At 44.9% G+C, this 13,127-nt stretch overlaps 1 protein-coding gene across 1 annotated transcript in view; it reads left to right on the top strand.

The window, feature by feature from the left end:
* The window catches only part of arid4a (AT-rich interaction domain 4A), a 22,593-nt gene extending 9,466 nt beyond the window's left edge, over positions 1-13,127 (top strand). The window contains exons 13-24 of the mRNA XM_021573940.3: positions 493-587; positions 983-1,080; positions 1,284-1,536; positions 1,850-2,115; positions 5,995-6,159; positions 6,566-6,834; positions 7,033-7,101; positions 7,416-8,780; positions 9,765-9,869; positions 9,998-10,189; positions 10,518-10,664; positions 10,929-13,127. Coding sequence (XP_021429615.3) covers positions 493-587; positions 983-1,080; positions 1,284-1,536; positions 1,850-2,115; positions 5,995-6,159; positions 6,566-6,834; positions 7,033-7,101; positions 7,416-8,780; positions 9,765-9,869; positions 9,998-10,189; positions 10,518-10,664; positions 10,929-11,032 — 3,128 coding nt within the window. The 3' untranslated portion in view covers positions 11,033-13,127. The remainder of the gene's footprint in view (positions 1-492; positions 588-982; positions 1,081-1,283; positions 1,537-1,849; positions 2,116-5,994; positions 6,160-6,565; positions 6,835-7,032; positions 7,102-7,415; positions 8,781-9,764; positions 9,870-9,997; positions 10,190-10,517; positions 10,665-10,928) is intronic.

Raw genomic sequence — 13,127 nt, 5'->3', positions numbered from 1 at the left:
CAAATTGCATCCTATTCCCTATATAGTGCCCTACTTTTGACCGGGACTATATAGGGAATAGGGTACCATTTTGGGATGCAGCCCTGAATTGTGCAATACCTCACTCACTAACCCACAAGAGTTTGAAACCATTGGATTGATGTAAGAAATATGGTGGACACTCTCCACACCAATCCAGTGCTTTTACATCCTTGAGAGAGTGAATAGGTGCACACGTCAGGGAGAATGGGAAATAATTGGCGAACTTTCATATGACTTACTGCACACACACATTTACTGCATGCACACACTACCTGGCCTGGCTCTGAATTCCCCATCCATCTTTCATTTGATTTCTCTGTAGGTCTTTGTAACCCAATACATTCTAATCACTCATTCAAAGACAACCCATGAAATAAAAAGGATTCTCCTGTGATTTTTTTCAATGCCCTAAAATGGGCTACTTTTCCTCTGTGTAGCGTCACTCTGCTCTTCTCATCCTTTCCTCCTCAGGGACGCCAATTAACAAGCCTCCTGTGCTCGGCTACAAGGATCTGAACCTCTTCAAGCTCTTCAGGCTAGTCTACCACCAGGGGGGCTGTGACAAAGTGAGTGCATCATCTCTACAGCTTGCTCTCCCTCCCTCTTCTGAGTCCTCTTCACTGCAGCGGCAGGCAGACTGTCTGGTCTCGTCGTCTAATGTGAACAACCTGTTCTCTCCAGCTTTGCCTTGCCTCTCCTGCACCTCTGTAAGCAAAATTGCAGCGTGTAGCTTTTTAGTGGACTGTCAAGGTCAAGGGGTGTCTGTCTGGCTGGTGTTTTGCACGTCGGCTGCTATGAGGGCAAAGAAAACAGACCTGCAAAAACGACTTAACAATTTGGACTCGCTCGATCAAGTGATGTTGGTAGCGTTTTGTCTCAATACCTCTCTTTCTTTTGTTGAATATATTTTTGATATAGAGTAGCCTACATGAATGGTTATTGTGATGGTGTTTTTTTGCAGATTGAAAGTGGATCTGTGTGGAAACAAATCTACATAGACCTTGGCATTCCCGTCCTAAACTCTGCTGCCTCCTACAATGTGAAGACTGCCTATAGAAAGTAGGTGTTTGATCACTTCACTCAGACTTACAAATTCTCTTTACCAGCTGGTTCTTGCTTTTGAAGCTGTTGAGTCATTTTCTGTGCTTCAAACTGTATTTTAGGCCAGATTACAGATTTCTGTTTTTATGCACCAAGATTGTTTCAAAGTGTTGTGAGTGATGTCTACTGTGCTTGAGGGAGTGCTAATACATTGTGTGTAGGTACCTGTATGGCTTCGAGGAGTACTGTCGCTCAGCCTGCATCGTCTTCAGGACCATCCACCACAGCGAGGATCCGCCAGCTTCCCAGTCCCAGACAGAAGAGAAGGCCGCCCAAATCCCTGAGGTGAAGGAGTGCCAGGGCCCAACACCATCCGTCAAAACTGAGTCTGCTGCGGCCATGGAGGACAAGCCTGCCCAGGAGGAGGCGGCAGAGTCGGGGAGCGAGAGCGACAAAGATGTCTCTTCTCCTAGGGTTAGTAAGAGTTGTTTTTTTTTTTGGTCGTAATTTGTACATGACACTGAAGACAATTCAATTTTGGACTCTGTTAGATTGAAATCCTGTTTAGTTTCATGGTCAGTCAGTGTGACCAGGGTAGGTTCTCTTTCATTGAGATGGCTTTCTACTGTTCCTTCCCTCGGATCTTCTTTCAATGCGTTTTGAGAAGGAGCCGGAGGGAGGATGCGAGGAAATACATTTGAGACGGAGCTGTAGGTAGTTTTGCTGCAGGCAGCCTAGGGTTCCTCCTCTCCAGACACTAATCACTTTACTTTCTTCTTTATCTCAGGGGAGGAGACGGTGCACTGTGACCCCGGTCAAAGCTGAGGTGAAGGAGCCCTCAAAGCTGGAGAAGATCAAAGAGAAGGAGGAGCAGAGTGGTGTGGGGGAGACCAGCGGAGAGGAGACTGGAGGTCCGAGAGACGGCACCAGGTCAGATGCAGGGGACACCCCGGGGAACAGACGCAGCCGACGCCTGGAGGAGTCCGATAAAGAGTCTGAGGACGAGGAGGAGTTGGAGGATGAGGAAGACAGCGAGAGGAGAGTCGGAGAAAGGTACAGTTGAATGTTAATGAACTATCAGTGTAAAATAAATGGTGATAGAATTCATGGAATGTTTAAGATTATGTAATAATTAAATGTCACCTCAGGGCATCAAGTCTATTAGATGCCAAATGTTCATCTTCTCAAGTTCCTCTATTTTGTACTTGTCAGGATGTGGCCATTGAACCGACTAGAATGTCATGAATTGTGTAACACACAAACAGGAGGAATGTGATTACAATCAGTGTGGTTTCACATACTTGCTGAAGTCTTGTGATGTCATGTTTCAGGGTTGGTTTCCTATTGGATGGCAGTGCTGCAGATTTTTTGTTGTTGCTGTAACGTGCAGAGCTAATGGTCATATTTACTAGGAAGCAAACTGACCGAAATGTGGAGGGATTATCTGAACTTGTCCAATAAGAAACTCACATCTTTGTTGTAAAACGGTTTGCTACTGTGTGAACTAATGAATATGACCCATTTCTATCGTGAAATTGGAGTAGTGCTTGTAGTACTGACTGAAGAGCTTCTTCACTGAGTTTGAGGCCCTTGTTCGGATTGCTCTACAGTGAGCCCAAGGGTATTTTTTTTAGGACTCTTGTTAGATCACGGAAAGGGGGTCTATAGAAAACCCTTAAAGTGGCAATGTGTAACTTTCTGGGGGACCTGACCAATTTCACATAGATCTATAACTCCCATTTCTACCATTCTACTTGAAAGCAAGTCTTAAGAAGTGGTAGACCTGTTCTATGTGTGCTATTTCTATGCTTCATGTTCATCAATCATTTTTTTAAATAATGCCCTTCTTACATCAGCTGATATCTCAAAGTGCTGTACAGAAACCCGGCCTAAAACCCCAAACAGCAAGCAATGCATATGTAGAAGCATGGTGGCTAGGAAAAACTCCCTAGAAAGGCCAGAACCTAGGAGGAAACCTAGAGAGGAACCAGGCTCTGAGGGGTGGCCAGTCCTCTTCTGACTGTGCCGGGTGGAGATTATATCAGAACATGGCCAAGATGTTCAAATGTTCATAGATGACCAGCAGGGTCAAATAATAATAATCACAGTGGTTGTAGAGGGTGCAACTGGTCAGCACCAAATGTCAGTTGACTTTTCATAGCCAATCATTCAGAGCTAGAGACAGCAGGTACGGTAGAGAGAGAGTCCAAAACAGCAGGTCTGGGACAAGATAGCACATCCGGTGAACAGATCAGGGTTCCATAACCCCAGGCAGAACAGTTGAAACTGGAGCAGCAGCATGACCAGGTGGACTGGGGACAGCAAGGAATCATCAGGCCAGGTAGTCCTGAGGCATAGTCCTAGGGCTCAGGGAGAGAGAGAGAGTGAGCATACTTAAATTGACACAGAACACCGGATAAGACAGGAGAAATACTCCAGATATAACAGACTGACCCTAGCCCCCCGAGACACAAACTGTTGCAACATAAATACTGGAGGCTGAGACGAGGGGTCGGGAGACACTGACCCTGTCCGACAATACCCCCAGACAGGGCCAAACAGGCAGGATATAACCCCACCCACTTTGCCAAATACACAGCCCCCACACCACTAGAGGGATATCTTCAACCACCAACCTACTATCCTGAGACAAGGCAGAGTATAGCCCATGAAGACCTCCCCCAGGCACGAACCCAAGGGGGGCGCCAACTTAAGTCTTCAGTATTGTACACCAGCATCACAGCTAAAAAAATATTTCTGTTATGCAAAATATATTTCACAGCAGTTTAGATGGTACAATGATTCGCTACATCAGTGGTTTCCAGAACGTTTTATAGTCCAAATGTTGTTTTTTTGCCATCATTGTAAGCCTGCCACACACACACTATACAATACATTATTTAAACATAAGAATGAGGGAGTTTGTCACAAACCGGCTCGTGGGAAGTGACATAGAGCTCTCATAGGACCAGGGCACAAATAATAATAAATAATTTTGCTCTTTATTTAACCATCTTACATATTAAACCTTATTTGTTCATCAAATTGTGAATAACTCACCACAGGTTAATGAGAAATGTGCATCCTTTCAAGCACACCAAACTCTGCAATGTTTGGTTGTATTGGAGAGGGTCTTTTAAATTATTTCCCACACAGTCTGCCTGTATTTAGTTTTCATGCTCGCAAGGGGCGAGAATCCACTCTCACATAGGTACGTGTTTTCAAGGGTATCAGTGTCTTCACAGTGCGATTTGCCAAGGCAGGATACTCGTGAGCGCAGCCCAATCCAGAAATCTGGCAGTAGCTTCAGATTAAATACAATTTTCACAGAACCGCTTGTTGCAATTTCGATGAGGCTCTCTTGTTCAGATATCAGTAAGTGGGCTGGAGGCAGGGCATGAAAGGGATAACGAATCCAGTTTGTGTCATCCGTTTCGGGAAAGTACCTGTGTAATTGCGCACCCAAATCACTCGGGTGCATCGCTATATCACATTTGACATTGTCTGTAAGCTTAAGTTAATTTGCACACAAAAAATCATACAATGATGGCAAGACCTGTGTGTTGTCCTTGTTAATGCAGACAGAGAAGAGCTCCAACTTCTTAAAGCATAGCCTCAATTTTGTCCCGCACATTGACTATAGTTGGAGAGTCCCTGTAATCCTAGATTCAGATCATTCAGGGTGAGGGGAATAAACATCACTCAGATACGCCAGTCGTGTGAGAAACTCGTCATCATGCAAGCGGTCAGACAAGTGAATATTATGGTCAGTAAAGAACTTTAAGCTCGTTTCTCAATTTAAAAATAAAAACGTGTCAATACTTTGCCCCTTGATAACCAGCACACTTCTTCTGTATGTTGTAAAAGCGTTACATGGTCGCTGCTCATATTGCATAGTGCAGAAAATACACGAGAGTTCAGGGGTCTTGCTTTAACAAACTTAACCATTTTCACTGTAGCGTCCAAAACGTCTTTCAAGCTGTCAGGCATTCCCTTGGCAGCAAGAGCCTCTCGGTGGATGCTGCAGTGTACCCAAGTGGCATCGGGAGCAACTGCTTGCACGTGCGTTACCACTCCCCTGTCATGGCTTTTGCGCCATATGTACAGATACCAACATGAGCAGCAGCTACATACGGAACGTTAGTGGAATTTGTGGAGGTTAATGTGATTGGATGTTAATTATTTCACTAGGCTACCTATATTTAATATTGTGTTGTTTAGCTTAACACTAGATGGTTTAATTTTATTTTGGCATTGAAACGAGGCTACACAGGCGAGGGGGGGGGAGAGGAAAAACCTCACCCAAATGTATAGCCCCATTGGAAAATATAAATTGACTGTTTGAAAAGGTGAAGGGGAAAAAAAAATATTTTTATTTGAATTAAAATGTGAATCACATTTATTTTGCGTACCCCCGACGGCATTGCGTGTACATACCCCAGTTTGGGAATACCTGCTCTACACGATACTAGCTTATTTTGTCATAAACTGAAATTAGGTGAACTAAGAGTTTTAGCAACCAGGAAATGGCGGAGCAATTTCTGCATACGCCAAGCTACTTAGTTGCACTATCAGGGTAAAGCAATGTGTTCTACTCCTTTCCATCAGAACCCTGGGGTTTTGCATCTTTGTAGACAGAGGTCAGCTCAGCTGCTCCATTTATGTTGAACAAACTTTGAAGTAGGTGTGCATTCATTAGTGCACGTTGTAGAAACTGTAGCAGAATGTTATGCAGCTGAAAACCTTTTGCAACAAAGTTTCAAAAGTTCAGTTTAATCCCTCCCAGTTTGGTTCCTAGTTAATACACCATAGTATTGGCAGTGTTTTAATAACCTGCTTTTGGATGTTAGCTTTATTTTTGTGACTGTGCACCGTAAGATTTGAAGGCTCTCAGGGACAGCCTTTAACTGTGTGTGTGTGTGGGGGGGACAGAGGTGAGGACGAAGACTCTGAAGACTCCGTAACAGGGACTAAGGTGAAGGTAAAGTACGGTCGAGGGAAGACCCAAAAGATCTACGAGGCCAACATCAAGAAGGCAGAGAACGATGATGGAGGAGATGTCCTCTACCTAGTTCACTACTACGGCTGGAACGTCAGGTAACCCACGGAAACATATCTCAATTTTCACCCACCTGAAAGAGTTTATAGGGATTTTATGATTCGCTGTCTTGATCACGGCAGTATTTTCAGTATTACTTTTCCACCTTTATCTGTTTTTGAAGTGACTGACTTTCAATGTAATATTTTGCTAGTATATTTATTGTATGTGGTTAGAGCGTTGGACTAGTAACCAGAAGGTTGTAAGTTCAAACCTCCGAGCTGACAAGGTACAAATCTGTCGTTCTGCCCCTGAACAGGCAGTTAACCCACAGTTCCTAGGCCGTCATTGAAAATAAGAATTTGTTCTTAACTGACTTGCCTAGTAAAATAAAAAAAAATATGTGTATAATCTGAGAGATGAGTGGGTCTAGCTATAGGGTTAATGGCTTAATTTCCCCTCTAGGTATGATGAGTGGGTCAAAGCAGACCGGATAATCTGGCCTGTCGACAAGGGCGGAACAAAAAAGAAACAGAAAAAGAAAGTGAAGAATAAAGAGGAAGGCGAGAAGGAGGATGACAAGCAGGGGAAGCTGTGTGGCTTGAAGCGAGGTCGCCCTCTTCTTAGAACCACCTCCGCCAGCGCCAACCGCAGCGTCTCCAAGACCCCCAGCAGTGAGGGGCGCTCCAGCAGCAAGAGCAAATCTGATGTATCAGCCCTGCCCAACGGAGAGGGTAAGAGATCTGATCTGCACCGATCATCAGTATTATGGAGAGGGTAAGACCGTGGGGCTCGTTCAGCAGGCTGCAATCTTATACAATGTTCAGACCGAAATGTATTATTATATAGAACTGATATCGTTGTCTGTCATGTAGAATAGTGAATCATGACAGCTCTATTGATTTGATTTGTCTGTCGGTCTGTGTAAACAGGTACCCCTCGCCGACGCACAAGAACAACCTCTGGGATGTATGACTCGGACAGGGATTCTACCTCCAATGGTAGGTCAACATGCCTCTAGATGCAGTATAGTCACTAGTTTAATTAGGATAACTATGATAGTCCACATCTAAGAATGATTAGAGGGCGTTTCTGGCTATGTGAGGCTGGTTTTACCAGACACCGATTAAACTTAGTCCTGGACTATGAAGCCCTTTTCAGTGGAGATTGATTTTGAGTCCAGGACTACAATTAATCTGTCTGGGGAAACTGCCCCTCGGTGTTTGGGAAGTAATTGTTATTTTAAGGGTTGAAGCATGGACTTTTGATGGATGCAAGCTAACCCTTGATGACCCCCCCTCTCTACTTCTGGTAGAAGAATCGGGGAACTCGTCAGAGGACAGTGAGTCAGAGGATTCTCCTGAGAAGAAGCCTGCGTGGGCGGAGAGGACGGACCCCGCCACAGCCCGTAAGCAGGAGGAGGAGGAGGACCGGAGGGTGGAGAGAGGAAGAGCAGAGGCAGCAGCCGCCGCTGCAGCCCAGGTCGCAGCCCAGGATCAGCCCCCCAGCAGTCCTCAGGAGAAGGAGCAGCAGGAGGACACGCTCCCTGAGAGGAGGGAGCCGGAGAAGGCTGAGGAGCAGCCCCAGGTGCCCCCCATGATCCCTGAACCCGACAGAACTAAGGAGGAGGACCCCCCCACCCCGAAATCCCCCAGGTCTAAAGCAGCACGTAGAAGTAACGTTCGCGAGCCAGAGAGGAACCCCAACAATGACACTGGCTCTGAAACGCCCACCAAAACCACCATCACCACTCCCAACAACACTGAGACCGAGTCGTCTCCCTGCCCGCGCACCCTGAACAGGCAGGATGAGCCCATGGTGGTCCTTCATTGTCTCCCAGCTGAGCACATTCCCAGCATCCCTGACCTTCCCACCATGGACTCTGACACAGACTCAGCTACGGAGGAGGAGATCTGCAGGGAGGAGCGAGGTGTGGCCAAGCGTAAAGCCACTGAGCAGAGGACGCCGGACAAGAAGGTGCGTCTGGACAGGAGGGAAGAGACGACCAAGATGGCGTCGCCAGTCAGGCGGCCCGCTGACTCGCCAGCCAGGCGGCCCGCTGACTCGCCAGCCAGGCGGCCCGCTGACTCGCCAGAGTGGAGGCTGGAGGCGGGGGGACAGAGAGGCGAGGAGCGCCTGACGCCAGCAAAGGGTAAAACAGAGATGCCTGCCCTCACTCCAGAGGTGCAGTGTCAAAGTCTAGGAGAGGGAGGTGTAGCAGGAGGTCGACCCAGGTCGGAGCAGCTAGCCTCGGGGGTCGAGGAGGAGGTGATGCCCCAGATCGGCCCTGAGGCGCTGGTCTGTCACGAAGTGGATCTGGACGACCTGGATGAGAAGGACAAGACCTTAGCAGAAGACCTCCTAATGATGATGAGTCAAGGGAAGGTCCATGCTCCCCCTCCGTCCAATGCCTCCTCCCACCAGACCCACAACAACCCTCCTCTGTCCTCGGGGGGCGCTGCTCCTCCACGGGTCTTCTCCCCCACCTCTGCCCCCAGCCCTGATGAGTCTCACAGCACCAAGAGTGAGAGCGACGTCCCCATCGAGGTGGACAGTGTAGCCGGGGAGTCTCAGGAGGGGCTTGGTGATAACGAGTCGGCCAACTCAAACTGTTTTGAAGCTAGCACCAGCTCCAGCAACTCCAGCATGTCACTACAGGAGAGGGACACCAAGGACAGAGGTGGGTCACACAAAGAATGGCATATAATAGGCTATCTTAGGGATGTGACAAAGGGCACATTTTTCTTAACATTGAAATTGCCTTCATTTTTTATTTTTTTCATAATTGCAGAATATTGTCCTATTGCGTATGGTCACAATGAAGTTCAATCTACCTCAGTCATAGGCTGAATCTCAAACCCAACACTTGACTCCTAAGCCCTTTTATCAAGGGACACTTAGTTGTTTGATAGCGACCACTCGAGTCTGCAATGAGCATTGAGACGATGCGCACTCAACGTCCAAACTGCCGCTTACCAATATCCAAAAAATCTATTTGCGAGCGTTGTCCTTCGACCTGTCTTGTGCATGACTCACTTGCTGTGAAACTGGGGCAGACAGACGCATATACTGATAGACAGTGAGAAAGTTGTAAAAAATAATAATAATTACATCTATTCCTGCACGAAATGTGCAATTTATATCGGTCGCCAGTGATTTCATCTGCTGATTTAGGTTATAACTTGTCTTCTGCTTGCTAGCTTCACTGACACAGGGATGGAATTTTAGCTAGATAACTATGGCTGTTGGGCACTGCACTGACAAGCGGCGTGTAGTTATGATAGTTTGACAGCTTGCTGATGAAGTTGTACACATGCTCCCAGCAGTCAGTCCATACTTCAGCATGCTTCCAAAGCACAGCCAGGCAGCAGTAGACTCGGTACTGTACTGACTTGGGGCAGAGCAGGCTGTTTCGCTGCTGTCACAACTCGCTTGCATTTCTCTGCCATTTTTCCAACATGGAGACAATGATCTGTGGCAAATAATTTGATGCATGCATATCTCCTAACGTTACAGCATTGTTGTGTTTAGGTATTTGTAAAATAAAAAAAACATTTAAAAAAAACATTTTCTGATTTATGATAGACCTGTTAATGGTCATTTTGTGAGAAATGCACAGTGATTTGGTCCTCTGAAATAAAAATATTCTCCCTTTCACGATCAGGTCAGAAAAGGTTGATGGACTGCCATTTGAGTTCTTCTGCAAAGAAGCAGAAGCGAAACCAGAAACGGCCAAGCACAACATCCAAAATTGATAAGAACGGAGCAGGTAAGTTCAATTCCATTAATGGCAGGTTGTCAACTCACCCCCAAAAAACGTGTCAATGTTTGAATCCTTCTTGGCAGTAATGTGATTTGTGGATTCAAATAAAGTATTTAAAATGTGTGTGACCACAGGGCACAGCAGTGACAGTGAGGACCTGGCTGTCATGGACACCTCTAGTAAGCTGACTCCAGTGAAACACTCCATGTCTAAAGGAACCCAGAAGCTGGTATCTCCCAACAGTAAGGAGCTAGAGAAATATAAGCACAAAGACAAGCAGTCCTCCTTCCCCTCCCCTCGCACGTACAAGTGGACCTTCCAGCTCAGTAAGTTGAACTAACCACTTATCCCTAATCAGCTTATCACACTGATCTCAGGTGTTGAGGATGAGGACTAACAACAGGGGCCGGTTTCCCAGACAGACTAAGCCTAGCGGTGGACTAAAAAAAACAATTATGGCTAGGCTTAATCTGTGTCTGGGAAACTGGCCCTAGGAGTTTGGATTTTAGCCTTAATTTTGTGATTATTCTTAAATGTAATATTGTATTCAGTGTTCTAAATGAAATGGTTTTGAAAGCTGAATGGTCAAAGTGTGTTTTTGTTTTTATTTGTTCCGACCTTTTACAATAAGAACTTTTGTGCGTCTCTGAGCAGATGAACTGGACAGCATGACAAGTGCTGAGAGGATATCCTTCTTACAAGACAAACTACAGGATATAAGGAAGTATTACATGTCACTCAAGTCTGAAGTGGCCTCCATAGACAGGAGGCGGAAGAGGTTAAAGAAGAAGGAAAGAGAAGGTAGGATGGCTTTTCCTCCGTTCCTCCGTCATGTTCCAGAGCAAACTGCTTGAATAGCTTTTTATTGTAATGCTTTATTTGGAATATTTCCTTAGTCTGTTTTTGGCACACATACAGCTGTCGAACGTAGTCTCCCTCTCCTACTATTGTCTATAGCTTTCATTGTAATGTTTTGCTTTGTTTCCATGGTCTCTTTGCTCACAATACTTTGTAGAGTATGAAAGACGGATACAGCTGTCTAACCTGGTCTCTCCTCCCTCCCAGTGTCCCACACCACAGCGTCAACGTCGTCCGGCTCGTCAGACACTGGGATGAGCCCCTCCTCTGCCTCTCCCACTCAGAACACTGTGGCTGTCGAGTGTAGGTGATGACACGCCTCCTCCCCCATGGCGACCACCTTGCCCATCTCTGCCTGCCAGCCCAGCATCCTGCTGCCTCCCTGGAGACACAGGGTACATCTGAAATGGCACCCTATTCCCTATATAGGGAATATATTTTGGCCAGAAGCCCATGTCAAATGACCAGAGACCCTGGTCAAAAGTAGTCTACTATATATGGCATAGGGGTGGCATTTGGGACGCACTCACGTACTGACACATAGGAGCAAGCGGCCTAAAGCACTCGACTGCCCCCCTCAGTCTCCTTTCACCCCTTTATCCTTTCTACCGTATCCCGTCCACCACTCTCACTTCCTGCCTCGTAGTCATTTTAGTCCACCTATCACAGTCGTCAGGAAATGGATTCCATGTGAGTTGAATGTAAAGGAAACTACAAACCCAAGATACTCCTAGCCAAACCCCGTCAGACTCTCCATCCTTGGAACAGACCATGGCACTTTTCTCCTCCCGCTCTGTCAGAACCACAGAAACATATAACCTCCTCTGGTTCCCCAAACGGGACCAATCTGGATGCAGTAATGAATCAATGATGTCCCAGACAAATGCAATGTATGTAACCTACAATGTAAAGGGTTCCTACCTATGTTAATAATGGTCACTTAACCAGCTGGACATGGTTTGCAAGAAGGTAAATTATGTTTGCTTGCACCATCAGAACTGCCAAAGTACTAGTGTTACAGCAGAGTGCCCTATTTTGGAAAAATTTGAAATTCAATTGTGAAAGGGAATGTAGTTTACTGAAAACTGCAGCTGTTGTCTTCCACTATTGGAGTGTCAGCACAGATTAATTATGCAAACTATTTTTTAGTTCTTTTTAAGAAAAGGAATTTTAAAAAATAAAAGGTTTACAGTGGAACAAGAGAATGATTTCAGTGGACTAATTTCCTTTGCGAGTGTATTTTGCCGTTTTATATGTAATTGCAGAGTTTTTATTTTAGTATGGAAAATTTCAAAACTATATATCACAGCAGTGAAGTTATTTAATGAAAGATTTCTCGAACTGAAATTGTGTAAAATAAAGTCATGGTTTGCTTTGTTAAATATATTTATTCTGTTAGTGGAGACTTTTGTATTTTTTACAATATAGAGACATGAACCTTCCACAGTTTGGACAATGGGAAAGTATATTGAAATAATGTAATGTGCTCATCTAAAAGCAGACTGTGTTTCAATTGGGGAGCTACTATGCAGTAGATACTGTGTACAAAACATTAGGAACACCTTCCTAATGTTGAGTTGCACCCCCCTTTGCCCGGGAAACTGTTGAGCGTGAAAAACCCAGCAGCATTGCAGTTCTTGACACACTACCATACCCCGTTCAAAGGCACTTAACTCTTCTTGTCTTGCCCATTCACCCTCAATGGTGCACACACACAATCCATGTCTCTAATTTAAGGCTTAAAAATCCTTATTTAAAAACCTCTCAATTGAAGTGATATCAATAAGGAATCATAGCATTCATCTGGTCAGTCTGTCATGGAAAGAGCAGGTGTTCCTAATGTTTTGTACACTGAGTTTGTTTCCCCCCATTTTCAATATAGCCCACTACTTTCCCTAATGTTTTTTGGGGAACACCATCATTTGATGGCCTTCACTTTTTCACTTTGTTTCTTGGTACTTGTATTTTATTTTCAACATGAGTTCTGACCAATTAAAAGTTGCATAAGAAGCATGTATGTTAAGCCCAGGGGTTTCCTATGATTTGTTTCTTTTGTACATATTGTCCAAAACCATGTATTTGAAAAATACATTTTACAAACTGTAAAGGATGATTTATTATTTTTAACCTCATCTTTGTACCAGTATATTAAAACCTTTATTTTTCTGTCAAGTTGGTAGAAATGTTAGCACACAGTGTATATATTGAACCCCGTAGAAGAGAATGGAAGCATTCAGAACATTTTAAAATGTTTGACTTGATTTCATTGTGAAAAAAATGTACTTCTTAAAATCGAAGTTGATCTAGGGATTCCTAGATGAAGGTATTATGATTCCCTGAGCAAAGCCATTGTATCTTTGTAAAATAAGCAGAGCTCTCCATTTCTAATAAAAGTTTTTAAATATT

This window comes from Oncorhynchus mykiss, chromosome 19 (assembly GCF_057628025.1).
Source record: "Oncorhynchus mykiss isolate SJ-2025 chromosome 19, ASM5762802v1, whole genome shotgun sequence".
NCBI lineage: Eukaryota > Metazoa > Chordata > Actinopteri > Salmoniformes > Salmonidae > Oncorhynchus > Oncorhynchus mykiss.
The sequence above is the reverse complement of the archived record's forward strand: the minus strand, read 5'-3'. Positions and strand labels throughout refer to the sequence as shown.